The sequence below is a fragment of the Dasypus novemcinctus genome, chromosome 6 (genome assembly GCF_030445035.2).
Source record: "Dasypus novemcinctus isolate mDasNov1 chromosome 6, mDasNov1.1.hap2, whole genome shotgun sequence".
Taxonomy (NCBI): domain Eukaryota; kingdom Metazoa; phylum Chordata; class Mammalia; order Cingulata; family Dasypodidae; genus Dasypus; species Dasypus novemcinctus.
Genome location: NC_080678.1, coordinates 49,278,299 through 49,293,295, shown reverse-complemented (window position 1 = coordinate 49,293,295; position 14,997 = coordinate 49,278,299). Strand labels below are relative to the sequence as shown.

General features: G+C 35.2%; 1 protein-coding gene across 2 annotated transcripts in view; it reads right to left on the bottom strand.

The window, feature by feature from the left end:
* The window catches only part of EXOC6 (exocyst complex component 6), a 209,937-nt gene that overhangs the window by 156,065 nt on the left and 38,875 nt on the right, over positions 1 to 14,997 (bottom strand). For both annotated transcript variants that reach the window (XM_058298780.1, XM_058298781.1), the window contains exons 2-5: positions 6,855 to 7,026; positions 5,590 to 5,637; positions 5,408 to 5,498; positions 2,764 to 2,809 (exon numbers count right to left, since the gene is read on the bottom strand). In XM_058298780.1, coding sequence (XP_058154763.1) covers positions 2,764 to 2,809; positions 5,408 to 5,498; positions 5,590 to 5,637; positions 6,855 to 7,026 — 357 coding nt within the window. The remainder of the gene's footprint in view (positions 1 to 2,763; positions 2,810 to 5,407; positions 5,499 to 5,589; positions 5,638 to 6,854; positions 7,027 to 14,997) is intronic.

Below are 14,997 nucleotides of genomic sequence, written 5' to 3'. Positions count from 1 at the left end.
TAGCAAGAAGATGGAGCAATGGGAAGAGGGTGCATATGTATTATAATATAGGCAGGATAGAAAACAAAGACCAAGTCTCCATCTCCCACAGTAAGAAATCACTAGATTTCACCCAACAAACTGATAACCTAACCACTAGAAGAAAACAGTTCAATTAACTTTTGAATACAGTAATCTATGTGATATATTTTAAGAACAAAAGGACTGCAAAGAAATCTTAAAATTTACTTATTTGTTGTTGGTTGTAATATTAATGTATTAGTGGTATAAACCTACTAATTGAGATTAGTAATGTATTAGAGTATATTATAGGACTGAAAAAAAATGAATAAATTATATTGCTGTTGGGAACCAGGGTTCTTACTGAAGAAGGGAGATTAATTATGGACTGGAGGACAGAGGAAGACTTGAATTGGAGGTATCAGGTATGTATGTGTGTGTGTGTGTGTGTGTCTGTGATGAACCCATCAAGCACCTGTATCTTTATTTCTAAATACCATTACTAATTAAAAGGAATGGCTGTTTCCAGGTCTAGGGCAAGAAGAGTACAAGGTGAGATACTATGCAATAAGCAAGAAAAGTACTCAAACACTAGTGGGGCACAGGAGCTAGCCTTGAGGGGTTCCCCTAGACAAATGCAGGAAAATTTGTACATCAAAAAGAATAGTGGGGAAGTGATTTGGCTCAACTGATAGAGCATCCGCCTACCACATGGGAGGTCCAGGGTTCAAACCCAGGGCCTCCTGACCCCTATAGTGAGCTGGCCCATGCACAGTGCTGATGTGCACAAGGAGTGCCATGCCACGCAGGAGTGTCCACCGTGAGGGGAGCCTCATGTGCAAGGAGTGCACCCCGTAAGGAGAGCCACCCTGCGTGAAAAAATGCAGGCTGCCCAGGAGTGGTGCCACAAACAAGGAGAGCTTACACAGCAAGAGAACACAACAAAAAGACACAGTGCCGGTGCCGCTGACAAGAATACAAGCGGACACAGGACACACAGCGAATGGACACAGAGAGCACACAGCTGGGGTGGGGAGGGGGAGGGGAGAGAAATTTTAAAAAATAAATCTTTAAAAAAAAAAAAATCATGACAACAATGGATTATAACATGCTGATTTTTTAAAATCCATAGCAATAATCAGGGGGAAAGCAAAGAAGAAAAAAGAAAGGAAAGAAAAAGCTCTTCTTTACAATAAAAATACCAGAGAGGCGAATGTTAAAGGAATGATAGAATTAGGGGGAAAACACTGTTTTGTTACCCCAATAAAATAACTGATTCAAGCATGAATACAAAAATCATCTAAAAACACTGCGTGAAAGGTTTTTGGGTAACAGGACTCAAAATACCAACCCAGAGATTACTTATTAATTACCGAGAGAAAAATACACATTTTCAAAGGAGAGATCTAATAGTCATCCCCGTAACTAGCTGATCAAACTTAGCTTAATCTAGAGACAAATGACCATAAATCCCTTCTGAAATAATACAATGAGAAAGACAGTTTGTGCTGCACTCTTGCCAAGGCATTTAATCTGAATCTAATTATGAGGAAACAAACTGGACAAATCCAAAATGTCTGGGCCTTCAAGAAAACTGACCTGGACACTCTCACAAGAAAACATGAGGACTGTTCTAAACTAAAAGAAAAAAAAAACAAAAAAATACATACCAATCAGTTCAGGGAGGAAAAGAAGATATAAAGGGCATTTGTGGAATAACTGGGGAAATTTGAATATAAATATTAGAATATATTACTGAAAAAACAGATAATGCCCCAAAATGGAAAACTGTAAAGTAATAATAAAAATTACTTATTTAAAGACAGAAATGTAAAAACCAAAATAATTAATTAAAAGAGGAAAAGTTTTTGCCCCTAGGGAGAGGAATAGTGAAGGGGAAGTAGAGAAGAAGTCTGTTTTATTTAAAAAAAAACAAAAACAAAAACCACATATAACTGCTTGTATCTTTAAAATATGAGGACTTGCAATTTTGATAGGAAAAAAACAAAAGAACACATTAATAATATACACATAAAAGAAAACAAAAGAGTATCTTTCAAAATAATTTGTGTCTCGCGTATTAAGAAAGAAAAAAAAATCCATCTAGCAATTAGCACCAAATAGTAGAGCCTAATGAAATCTGATGTGTAGTACTATGAAGCAGGACATACACAAATCTTTGATTTAATTATAGATTTGGATATAATGTATTGTGATAAAAAAGAAATCATTATTTCCCTATTCCTAATGTATCTCATTTATTGTGGTTTATCTATTACTTTAAAATTGTTAATCCTTAAAACATTTTAAACATCATGGCCTCTAATGCTCCTATGACAAGCAATAAATTACTTTACTTTTCTTTCATTTCTCATGTATTCATTTGTATTATGAAAGAGAATGTGTGAACTACCCTAGCCCAGATTGTCAAAATGTAATTACCCACACTTTGCATTCCGTGGACTCACAATACATGCTTAGCTCTGGATTATATGCAATGTTAATATGTTGGTAAATTAATTAATATTTTCCATTGTTGTTCATTTATATTTTTCTCTTACATTAATATTAGTAATCCTTGATATCACTTATAAAGGACAAGAATCCATAAATAAATGGCTAAGAATTGCCTAGCTGGGTGATCCTGATGAGCAAATTACATGAATAAAGAATAATAAAAGGTAGGAAGCAAAATACCATAATTCACTATTATTTACAGCAAGTTTACCTTATTAAAAACAATTAGGAAAGAAACCAACTCACCTTTTTGCACTCATCTGTTCTTTTAGCTTACTGTACATTTCCAGCACTGCATTAAAAATACATAAAATACTTTAGCTTTCAGAGTAAAAATATTTTTTGAGAGATGAAGAGTATATTATAAATTCATCAGTCTTCTCTATACTTTGATTTAGGCTATTTTCAAATAAAATGTTATACTTCAAAGTAAATGAAAGCATATTTTAACTTCCATTTTAGCATTTTAGCATTTTAGCAAAGACCTGGAACACCTGCATATGCTGACACCTATTAATTGAGACATTAACGTACTAGTAATTATCCTTTTTGGAAATTTTCTAATATCTCTTCCCTACACTGGAATTGAGAGTTTGAACTGTAGTTAGTTGAAAGAAAACATTGAATGACAGTGAGATTAATTGATTCTAATTCAATACACCAAATAAAATAATAAAACTGTTATAATTCAACATAAATAAAACCCACATAGAAAGAAAAACCTCAAACACAGCAGAGAGTAAATTATAATGAAAAGCAGAACTAAACATGACAAAGCATCTTTATTGGTTTTATCCTGTCTATCAAAGAACCAGAAATGCAATTATTCAGTGAAAATATTATAAGCTTCAACAAGATGACACACTGACATCAAAAGATGGTTTTAATGCAACCAGATTACAATTCATTCTTAGAAAAATTTCAGATTATAAAGTAAGTGAGTAAATTATTATTGCCTTATCAAGCAGTTCATGTTTTCCTAGACCATAGAGATAGACAGTATTTTTTCCCAGGTTTTCTATAATCACTCCCTAGGGCACTCCAAGTTTACAAAAGATACTATTACTTATCCAAAAACCATAAAAATTGCAATGGCGGCTATAGCGAACCAGCCCCAACCCTGTGGCCTCACAGGAACTTTTATGCATATCTTTATTATACCCCCAATACTGTAATCCACTATTTCTCACATTTTCCTATAAAAGCATTAGAGTGAAGACAGCCTGGGACAGAACCTAAAACCACTGTTTAAACTTGCTTTGAAGTCTCCTGCTTTATCTCAATAATTCATGTGAATTTCATATCTATCTCATACTATATTCCATATTGTTTTCATATAGAAATATTTTCCTGAAAACAATAAATTAATGCACAAAAACGCACTATGTTTACCCTGTGACTTTTTAATATTGCTTTATACTCCTCCTAACCCAAGGAATAATTAGCCAGTTGTACTGTAATTGATGGCTTAATTATCCTTATTCACATTAGATTGCAGGATCCTTCAGAGTTTGGACTATACCACTTTCAACTTTATATTTCAAAATCTACCATAATTCCTGGCACATACACACAAAAAAACATTTTTGAATGGATAACTAGATGGAAAAATGGATAAAGGGAAGGATGTAGTCTGGACATGGCTGTTAGGAACATAAGGTTCCCATGAACTCAGAGTTGCTACCCAGCCTTGAAAGTCAAGACAGCAGCAGTGACAAAAGCCCAATCCCTACTTCTCTTTATTTCTCTATTTCATATAGTCCACTAGGGGAATAACCTGAATTCAGCTCTTTCTCAGTCCATCACTACCCAATTTTTCAGCTTATTACCTTAAAGTGAGAAAGCATTCAAATGTAACAGCTGTCTGCATGGCTATTAAAAAGTTATTAAACATGACTATAAAGAAGTAGGCTTCTTAATCCTGAAACCTAATATGATAAGCAGATATTTTATTACTCAAAGCTAATGTGCAAATATCTCTGGTCAATCAGAGATTAAACTAACTAGAATCTCAGTGATTCTAAAACAAAGAAAAGTCACAAAACAGTAATATAATGTTTTAGCCAATAAAATCTGTTGACAATTTTAACATATAAATTTGTATGCTAAGTAAAATTCACATTATATAAATATTATGCAAAACATCTCATTCCATTCCCCTAGATATGGAGGTTTATATTCTTTTCTTCAAAAAATAAGGGAAAAATGTAACACTGAGGTGGATTTAGCTTGCTATATTAAGAAAAAATGCATATACCTGCTTCCTTTTGTTTGAACAGGATACATCCAACTTAAAGTATATTAAATCCAAGTAAAGAAAATACTGGTTAGTTTCTTCAGGATGTATTTGATGTCCCAGTAATATGTGAATCCTAACAGAGATCAAAAACTAAAAAGTCAGCCTTCTCAAAATACAGGAGGACAGGTAAAGAGAAGGGAAAAGAACTAGTACTTTGTGATGTTTTCTTATCAGCAAAATGAACTTGTGAGGAACGTAAAAGCAACCTGCTTAAGTGACAAACAGAAAACAATGGTATTAGAGTTACAAAATTAGACAAAGACAAGAAAATGTAATCACTTGTCCCCACGGGAAAGAACTGAAGAAAAACAAAAAAGGGGGGTAGCAGTGGAGAATAGGGGCAAAGAGACATCTACGCACAGAGGAAATGGAAAGGTAGAGGCTGGTCTAGAATACTGATGTGACAAATCAAACAGGGGCTTTAAAAACCTTGAAAATTCAGGGAGAAGGTGGACAAGAATGATAATATGGGTTTTGTTGTGAGGCAGTTACCAAATATCTGTAATTCCCATAATAAAGAATGACTACTTTCTACCATTAAATTATAATTTTACCAAGCCAAACATAATATTATAGATAAATTTCACTCACCTGGAAGGCATAACTGCAATTTTTCTACTACAGTTGTAATATTCCTCTGCTGAATTCTACACCGAATAATATCTTCTGTTTGGAGTATCACCTTAGAAAAGAAGAAATGCTCATATTTTTTAATGAACAGTTAAATAATATTCACATAATGAGTACACACAAGCAATATATCATTTTCTCACCTCTTTTCCAGCATCTTGAAACCTTCTGTTGGTATCGGTAACTTGCACCTTAAAAATAATTTCACCTTAGTTAGACAAATATGCATAAAACTGCCCTGATGTAACTGCTCACCCTTGTAATCAGATCATGCTTCATGAGAAACTTAGAACAAAGAAATGCAAATTCAAATTAACTCTACAGCTTGAACTTGAACTTCTGATTGAAAAGGGCTTTTGTTAACTTCAATTACTTATGACAGTTCTTTTTAACAGATTCTGTGGCAAACTTCTCAAATTTACTCAGGATTTTTGAACTTTGCTTGCTTCTCTAAGTCTGTCAAACAATTCAAATCACTGACCCAATTGACCACTGATCCCTTTTTGATAACTTCAATGAGGTCTATGTGCCATTCTGTAGGAAATCGTGATTGCATTTTATGGTAATTAAACATGCATACTTTACTGAATGCAAACACTGGGTGGTTGATTAACATCAAACACGGAAATCTCCAATCCACAGCAACATTTTAATGCTGCAGGTGCAGGCAAAGCTCAACCTCAAATTTTCCCACATATTAAGTGACTCATTAGGTCATCATAGTAAGGAAGCACATTCTGGTTTATTAAAAATCTCATTAATTTCTGAACAAAGATGCTCAGTGACCTCATTGATGTTATATTTGGTCTCTTGTTATATGAATATCCTTTTTATACTGGTTTTCTAATCATAACCTTTGTTGAACCAGTCATTCTGTCTGCTAAGCTCTCCCAACATAAAGAAAAATAGACAATTCTTATAAATATTTTATATTCTGACTGAACAAATCTAGATCTCATTAAATAAATAATGTTTTTGCTATATGGCAGAAAGTGTAGATGAACTTGAAGAATATTATTCATTTCTGCTAAAGTTTAAAAAATGTTTCAATATTTTTAAATTTGTGAGAATACAAATTTCTATAAGTTTTTAAAAGTTTTGAGAGCACAGTTTTTTATTAATATTTATCACTATTAAAAAATTCTAAAACTGCAAATGGGACTTTTATTACATGCTTTTTTTTTTTAGTTCATTTCCCTGCATGGATAGAAATCCTGTTAAGTCAATGTATTACTTGTTTTAGAAAGAAAGAGATTACTTCTGTCATTAGCATGACAACTGTTAATAGAGCATAAAGAGCATTCCCAAATATATACACTAATTCACTTCTTGAAATGACTTGTACATATGCAGTATAAACTAATACTTGAGTAATTTAATGAGAACAAAGGAAAAACAATTTTCTTACCTTGAGCTTTTCTGCATCAGTCCTTACTTTAAGCAGTTCTGTAATGGCATCTACAAAACCCTGATGATGAAAATTACACATCTTTTCAATTTCCTTGTCATGATTACGGATACAAGCATCTAACTTTTCCATAAACTTCTTGTGTGCATTTGGTTGATCATCATACACAGACCTGTATGTACATAAAAATAAAGGTAAAATTAACTTCCCAGGTCACCAAAATTTATTCTTTATTAAGCCCAATCTTTACAATAGCTGATATCCTAAAATAAAAGCTCTGAAGAGATAAACCGGTAGACAGTTTTGCCTTTACCTGAAATAATTTGGGCAAAATGTATTTTATATATATATATATATATATATATATATATATATATATATATTGCAACATGTTAATGTTAAAAGATCCACAAGCCCTCTAGATAAATTTATCAGTACGTACCTGAAAATAAAGGTCTGAAGCTCAGGAGATAGAGAACTAGCAGAGAGTTAATATACTAGTGCTCAAAAAAGAATTATTGAATGAATGAGTAAATGAACAAACCTTTGATTTTTATAGCATTTACTATGTGTCAGGATTTCTGTATTAACCTTCATGTTCTAAGTGCTTTATATATTAACTCTTTAATCCTCACAAGTCTATGAAGTAGATATTGCTATTATCCCTACGTTAAGATGAATTGGATTACGTAACTGCCCTAATTCCTGCAACTATCAAGTGATAGATGGGATATATGAACCCTGGTAGCCTAGCTCCAGGGTTCATATTCTCAAGTACAAGACCATATTGCTATTATCACAATGTCCTCTAAACATGGCACACACATTCCTACTCTATCTCAGTTCCTGCTCTCTCCACCTAGGGGCAATGCCTCTCTCCTTCCCTCTCCCCAAACCTGAGCAGGAAAGGATTAACCTTGCCCAAAGAATGGTTTTTTGGTCCTTGCCCCAGGTTCCTGGGAGATAACCTGCAAACTCCTGGAATGTTCAGCCTCATATAAGTTTCTTTGTTTACCTGGGGGACTTGGGCTATGTCAGATAGTCTTTGTTAACAATGTGACTTATGGTGGAGATTTTGGGCCACGAGGTATCAGCTTGACCTGTGGAGGGGCCGGATACTAAGGTCAGCCATACAGGCAGTCAGTGGCATCTATGTGACTGACCACCAATAAAAACTCTGGACACCAAGGATTGGACAGAGCCTCTCTGGTTGGCAATAAGCTGCACATGTCGTCACACATCAATGCTGGAAAAGTAAGCACACAACTCCATTGGGAAAGCACAACTAGAACCTTGTCCTGGAACTCTTTTGGACCCTGACCTATATACCTATTTCTGTTGCTGATTTTGACCTGTATCCTTTCATGGTAATAAACTGTAACCATGAGTAAAACAGCTCTGCTATGTTCTATGAGTCCTACAGCAAATTACTGAATGCAAGGGGACCCCTTGAGCTACACCTCTCCAACTGCTGCCCACTGAGGCTCAGTTCAAGTTCCATTTCTTCCAAGAGGCCTTGCCATGCCAAGTAATTTTTTCATCTGCAGAATACATAAACTTTACACTTATTCTGACATGTAATCATATATTAGTTTTTAATTGTTAACTAAAATTCTGTGTACATGCCATATATTTTGTTTCCTCACATAAACCATAAGCTTAAGGGTAGACACCATGCCTTAGGTTTTTAATGTATTACCTGCTTTAATATCAGAGAACGCATTATAGGACAGCAATTTTAATAACCTAGGCTCCTTAAAAGCTGAGCTAGAACTAGGCTCCAACCTTAGACATCTCTTTTTTATCTATATTATTCCCTTGGTCTCATCCAGACTTGTAGCTTTAGACTCTATACATATACTGACACCTCCCAAATTTATATTTTCAGCCCTGATCTCTTCCTGGAACTTCAAACTCACTTATCTCTTCAGTTGGATATCTGACAAGCACCGTAATATGTCCAAAAATCAACTCCTGATCTCCCCAAAGCCAGCCCCTCTCAATCTTCTCATCTCAATAAACTCCACTCTTCTGGTTGCTCAGGCAGAATACCCTGGAATCACTCCTGATCTCTTTCTCTTACCATTCCGGCCCCCCCCAAACAATCTAGCAAATCCAACCACAACTCACCACCTTCACTGGTACCACCATGGACTAATCCATCAACAAATCTTGCCTAGATTATTGCCAATTGCTTCCTGATTTGTCTCTATGATTCTGCTCTATCTCCCTTTCAGTCTGTTCTCAATACAGTAGCCAGAAAGATTCCATTAAAACTGAAATCAGACCCTACAGGACTCTCCTCTGTTCAAAGCCCTATTTCTCTTACAACAGGCCATATGGCCTACATAATCTTGCCCCATGTTACCTCAATGATCTCATCTGTTACAACTTACTCTACACTTTACTTACTCCATGCCTGCAACACTGGCCTCCTCACTGTTCCTTAAACACATTAGACACATTCCTGGCCTAAGCTTTGCACATGCTGTTTCCTCTTCCTGAACCACTCTTCTCACACGGAACTGCTTCCCTCATCTCTTTTAGGTCTTTTATCCTCTTCTTAGTGAGGCTTTCTCTAGCTACAATATCTAAATTGTATACATACACACACATATACTATCCCCTTTACTGTGTTATTTTTTCTCCTTGTATAATTTTTAAAATAAAGGAGTTTATTTTATCTTGGCTTCACTCTTAACCACTGTAAAATATACTCTCTATTTCACACTTTCATTTATTACCTGTCTACCCCACTGGAATGTAAGTTGCATGAGGGCAGAGAGTTTTATTTTACTTTTATAAAAACTCATTCCTTGTTGTACCCCCAGCCCTAAAACTATGTCTATCATATAGTATATGCTCAATAAATAACTGATGAATAAATGGATGAAGGGATGGTTGGACGGACGGACGGACAGATGGATGGATGGATGGATAGATGGATGGATGGATGGATGGATGGATGGATGGATGGAATCAGAAAAGTTACTTAGCTGTTTAGTCTCAGGTAAACCACCTGACTTCTCTTAATCTCAATTTTCTCAACCATAAAATGAGGACTAAAAATAGCATCTACATCAGAGTGCTGTGAGATTTAAATTACTAAACAACATACAAAAAATTCTTAGCACAAAAACCGACATGTGGTAAGTGCTCAATATATACTAGCTACCAGCACATAGGAACATAGGGGATAACAAAACTCTTGTTAAATGAGGGAACCGGCTGATGAATAATTGAATATTAGCTGCAAATATCAAATAAACATAGCTAACAATCATTCATGCAAAAGGATTTGACTACCACGAATACCTAACATTTGTACCTTCTGCATTTCTTACATCTATGTTTCATGTTTCTTGTAGCACACCAGAGAAAATATCATTGCTCCTTTTTCATAAACGAGGAAATAGGTACAGAAATGGTAAATGACCTGCTCAATATAGCCTAGTGAGTGACTGAGGTAGTACTAGGATTCCTACCCTGTGCTTTTCCCACAATGCATATAATTAGCAAGACCTCTTAATTAAACAAATAACATTATTCCCAAGAAGTTTTTCTAACTGACTTTGTTGTGCTATGAACAAACGCGTTATATTTCTTTAAGTAATATATATATATATATAAATTTCTAAGAGTTTTCACATATTTTGATGAATCAGTTTTATACTTATGTAGTTCTTAAAACACCAGGAACATATCAAAAGAACTCGTTCTTGTACTTTCTATTAGTAGTCATATTATAGCAGAAGTCCAGCAAGAGGTATTTCAGGGTTAGCCCTTCTAAAGGGTCCCTCCAAAGGAGAGTTTGAACCCCTTTATGAGACCAAAGACAATACTGTTATGCCTTTAAAAACCAATAATAATATATAAATAAATAATAAGAAGAGAAACAAAAGTTCTTTCCCAGAAATCTATTTTATTTTTGAAAGTTCTTAAAGTCCATCCTTTGGTATATCTTTGCAATTTACTCCCCAGAGTTTAAAAAACATAATTAACCCTGTTTTATAGTAATTCAGGACAAGGACAGTTATTGTGGCATCACAGGTAAACTCTCTTTTTCCACTGATGTTATAATATGGAGAAAAACAGTATCAAAACATGCAATAGGGCCTGAGGATTGCACTGCCTCTTAAGTTGGACAAATGTTCTTTTTAAATGAAGTAGCTTTGTTGCCCATATTTATGAATGCTTTGGGGAGGGGTGAGCTTCTCCATATTTTAACTTTACAATGAAGAAATTTTTAAAGATAAAAATTTGTATATTTAAAAATTTAAAAAAACAAACATGAAATAGGAGGATTGTGAAAAGGTGGTGACAGACTAACAGGCAGAACAGAATGCTCTCACAAAAACAACAGAGCAAGAGCCAAAAGCTGTCTGAGGAATCTGCTTTGGGGATCAGCAGTCCATGACAGTGCTACACAACTCCCAGAAGGGTAAGGGACAGAGAGATGAAGAAGACGAAATGACAAACCTGAGTTACCAATCACCAGCAGCGGGCAGAAAGGCTCCCCTCTCCCATCCCCAAGATACTAAGCTGGGATAAAACCCCTGGCTCACTGCAGCCAAATGAGAAAGGGAGAGGCACCTTCCTTCCTGTCAGCTGTTTCAAGGGAAAAGGGAGAGGAGATTGGGGTGCTTTTCTTCAGCGAATTCAGCCAGCAGAGCCCACTTTGAATCTCCAATCTGGAGATTCAACACAGGAACACAGGAAAGCTTAGATGGAAACACCTCCATGGAAAGGTGCACTGACTAGCACCATCTGCTGGCTGGTCTGGAAATTGCATGGACAAAAACTGTTTACGCTCTCTGTATCCAACCCCTGGGAGAAAATCTGCACCCCGCTAGTGAGTTCCTGGCCTGATTTTGAAACCTTAAGCTGAGCAATTTTAAAGACTGAGAATAAGCTGAACCAAATATCAAAGTAGAGCTTAAAAAAAACACACACACACAACAGGCAAGATAGAAAAATGGGCCATCAGAGTACATTCACCAACATATTCAAATGCCTAAACATCAGCAAAAAATTACAAGTCATACTAGGAAACAGGAAGAGATGGCCCTGCCAAAAGAACAAACCAAATACCTGAAGAGATACGGGATTTAAGACAATCAGTGACAATCACACAACTCTCCTGAATCACTTCAAAGAACCAGGTTAAAAGTGAAAAGACGGAAAAAGGTATTCCATGCAAATAGTAACTAAAAAAGCTGGAGTAGACCAGATAAATGTAAAATAACATGATAGTATATGAACAATAATTATTCAGTGCATCTGGAAAATTGTTATTGTGATCAGTATTCTGTAGATTTTTTCATACAAAATAAACACTTGCTTTTGATTGAGGAGGGCTGAAGAAGAGATATTTTCAGATATTTCATTTTTCTTTAACCCTTTCTTATTCATACTCTTTAATTAAAATAATCTATCTGGATCAATAATGATTCAGCATGACTACTGTTGAACAAGACTTTGAGGATTTTTGCCTCATGAAATTATGATTTGGCAAATTGTTATTGATGTAATTCATTCCAATAAGATGTGAAGAATTTCCAAATAGGAATTTGATTAGCTATCAAGAATTGTGGCCTAAATGGAAATTAATAATTTATTTCATCCTTAGGGATTATTATGTCCAATAGTTAGAGCAGTAATATAAAAATAAGAATTACATTATGATTAATTTCTATATTTGAATTACTATTTACATTTATAAATGTATATATGTTGCTATGCTCAGGGCTGCTTTTGTTTTTTAATGATTTTAGATTTATTTTTATAATCCTCTGTCAGATCTTTACATTTTTTCCTTTAGTTTTTTTTTTTTTTTAAAGATTTGTTTTATTTATTTCTCTCCCTTTCCACCCCCATTATCTGTTCTCGTGTCCATTCGCTGTGTGTTCTTCCATGTCTGCTTGCATTCTTGGCGGCACCGGGAATCTGTGTCTCTTTTTGTTGCATTATCTTGTTGCATCAGCTCTCCGTGTGTGTGGCGCCATTCCTGGGCAGGCCACGCTTTTTTCATGTGGGGTGGCTCTCCTCGCAGGGCGCACTCCTTGCACGTGGGGCTCCCCATCCCTGCATGGCATTCCTTGCGTACGGCAGCGCTACACATGGGCCAGCTCACTACATGAGCCAGGAGGCCCTGGGTTTGAACCCTGGACCTCCTATATGGTAGCCAGATGCTCTATCAGTTGATCTGCATCCGTTTAACCCTATCTGTTTTTTATAACTGATTATATTAAATCTAACCTGGCCTTTCCCCCCCCAAAAAAAATCAATACACTCAATTAATAGAAAACCAAAGCTAAAAATAACATTAAGGAATTCATAATGTGCATGAGAAAAAGTGGGTCTTAATCTATTTATTACTATTTCTCAATTTCTCCTGACTCTTTCCTGACCCCTGATAACTATTTGTTATTCCAGACAAACTGTACCCCAACCTGATAGAACCAGTTGTCCTCTACAGTACCAATAAGGAGGTCATTTTGAGCAAAGTACACAGAAATAATGAAGTTACGGTAAAAAGAAATTCTAAACTATAAGAATAAATTGTACTTAAAGAAAGTACTGAAGGATAAGGCAATTCCCAAAATCCAAAATTCATCAAATGATATACCCTAGAAAGTTCCTAGTTCTGATTCTCTTATTTTAATAGACACGGCACAAATCTAAAATGTAAAAAAGCACTCAAAGTGGAATTAATAACTAGTTGTACCTGATTTAATTCACAGCCCATTCTGATAAAATTTAATATTAAAAATAACTAGTCTAGAATTTGCCAGTAAAGCCAATAATAAATAGTTGACTAATGGAAAGATGCAGGGAAGAAGAAAGGGTGGATATGTGTAAGAAGACTGGAAAGGGAAGAAAGCAACTCTTATCTCAAGAATTTCTTGACACTGTAAACATAGCAGGAATTATCAACTTTTTCTCTGAAGGGATCTATAATTATAGAAATGATCAGGAGAGATGGTGGAGGGAGGATACGAAGAAGATATAGAGAAAAGGAGCATTCTCTGCCAACAATTCCCCACAGTGACTTAACTGGCCAAAGAGAAATCTTTGCGTCTGGCTTAAGAAGTCTGCTGCTTCTGGCTTAATGATGATGATGATAAAAATAGTAATAACAACCACGTAAGTACTTATTATGTATTAAGGCTTTAAATGCATTATCTCATTAAATACTCACTACAGCTTTAAGATATACATTTTTTATCATTCCATTTTATAAATATAGCTTGGGAAGATTAAAGAATTAGTCCAAAGTCACAAAGTAGTAGAGCCAAGATTTAACGCTAAGTCTACCTGACTCCAAAGCCAGTGCTCTTAACCATTATGTTATACAGACTCTCCAATCAGAAGTGGTGCTAAGCAGCACTGAATGCAGAGAGGGAGTTACTGGCATAGCCACCAACCAGATCAACAACCGAAGATGACTCAGAAGGGAATCCCTGATGGGCACTGTTGCACCCAGCAGGTGAAACCACCCAATGGACAGAAAAGGGATGAGAACTGAGGAATAGATAATTGATTAGCAGTATTAAATTACAAACAAAATAAGGAAGAGCAAATTATGAATTAGAGAAAACTGTGGGCCCTGTACTTGTCTGACCTCAAGAGAAGGGACACTGAATAATCTATTTTTCTTTTTTTTTTCTTTAAATGCAATCATTGATCTTTGACATTTTGATTTACAAGGGCAGCAAAGGAAATACTGTTCAGGGGAATTCACTCTTTGAACCCTAAGTTGGTTAGTAGTTGTATACACCTAATATATCAATGTGCCACATAATTATTCTAAATTTTCAAGAAATATACAATTTCAATGAAAATAATTTTTTCTTCTCTCAAAATGACCTCCAGAATTTTATAATGTTTAATTGGCAAACCTAATTAGGTTCCCATACATAAATGCATTCATACTATACATACAACAGAACAAGCAAGAGTGAACATTAGCAAACTGATAAATTTTCCACCATCCCATGTCCACTAATATTGTAACCCTGGAGCTCCGTTTACAGATAATGACTTTAATATAAGAGAGTTCAATTATCCATTCAAAAAAAGGGGCAAAAAATCTTACTTCTGCCAAAATTTAATGCTATCAGATAAAATGCAAAAATGCAGA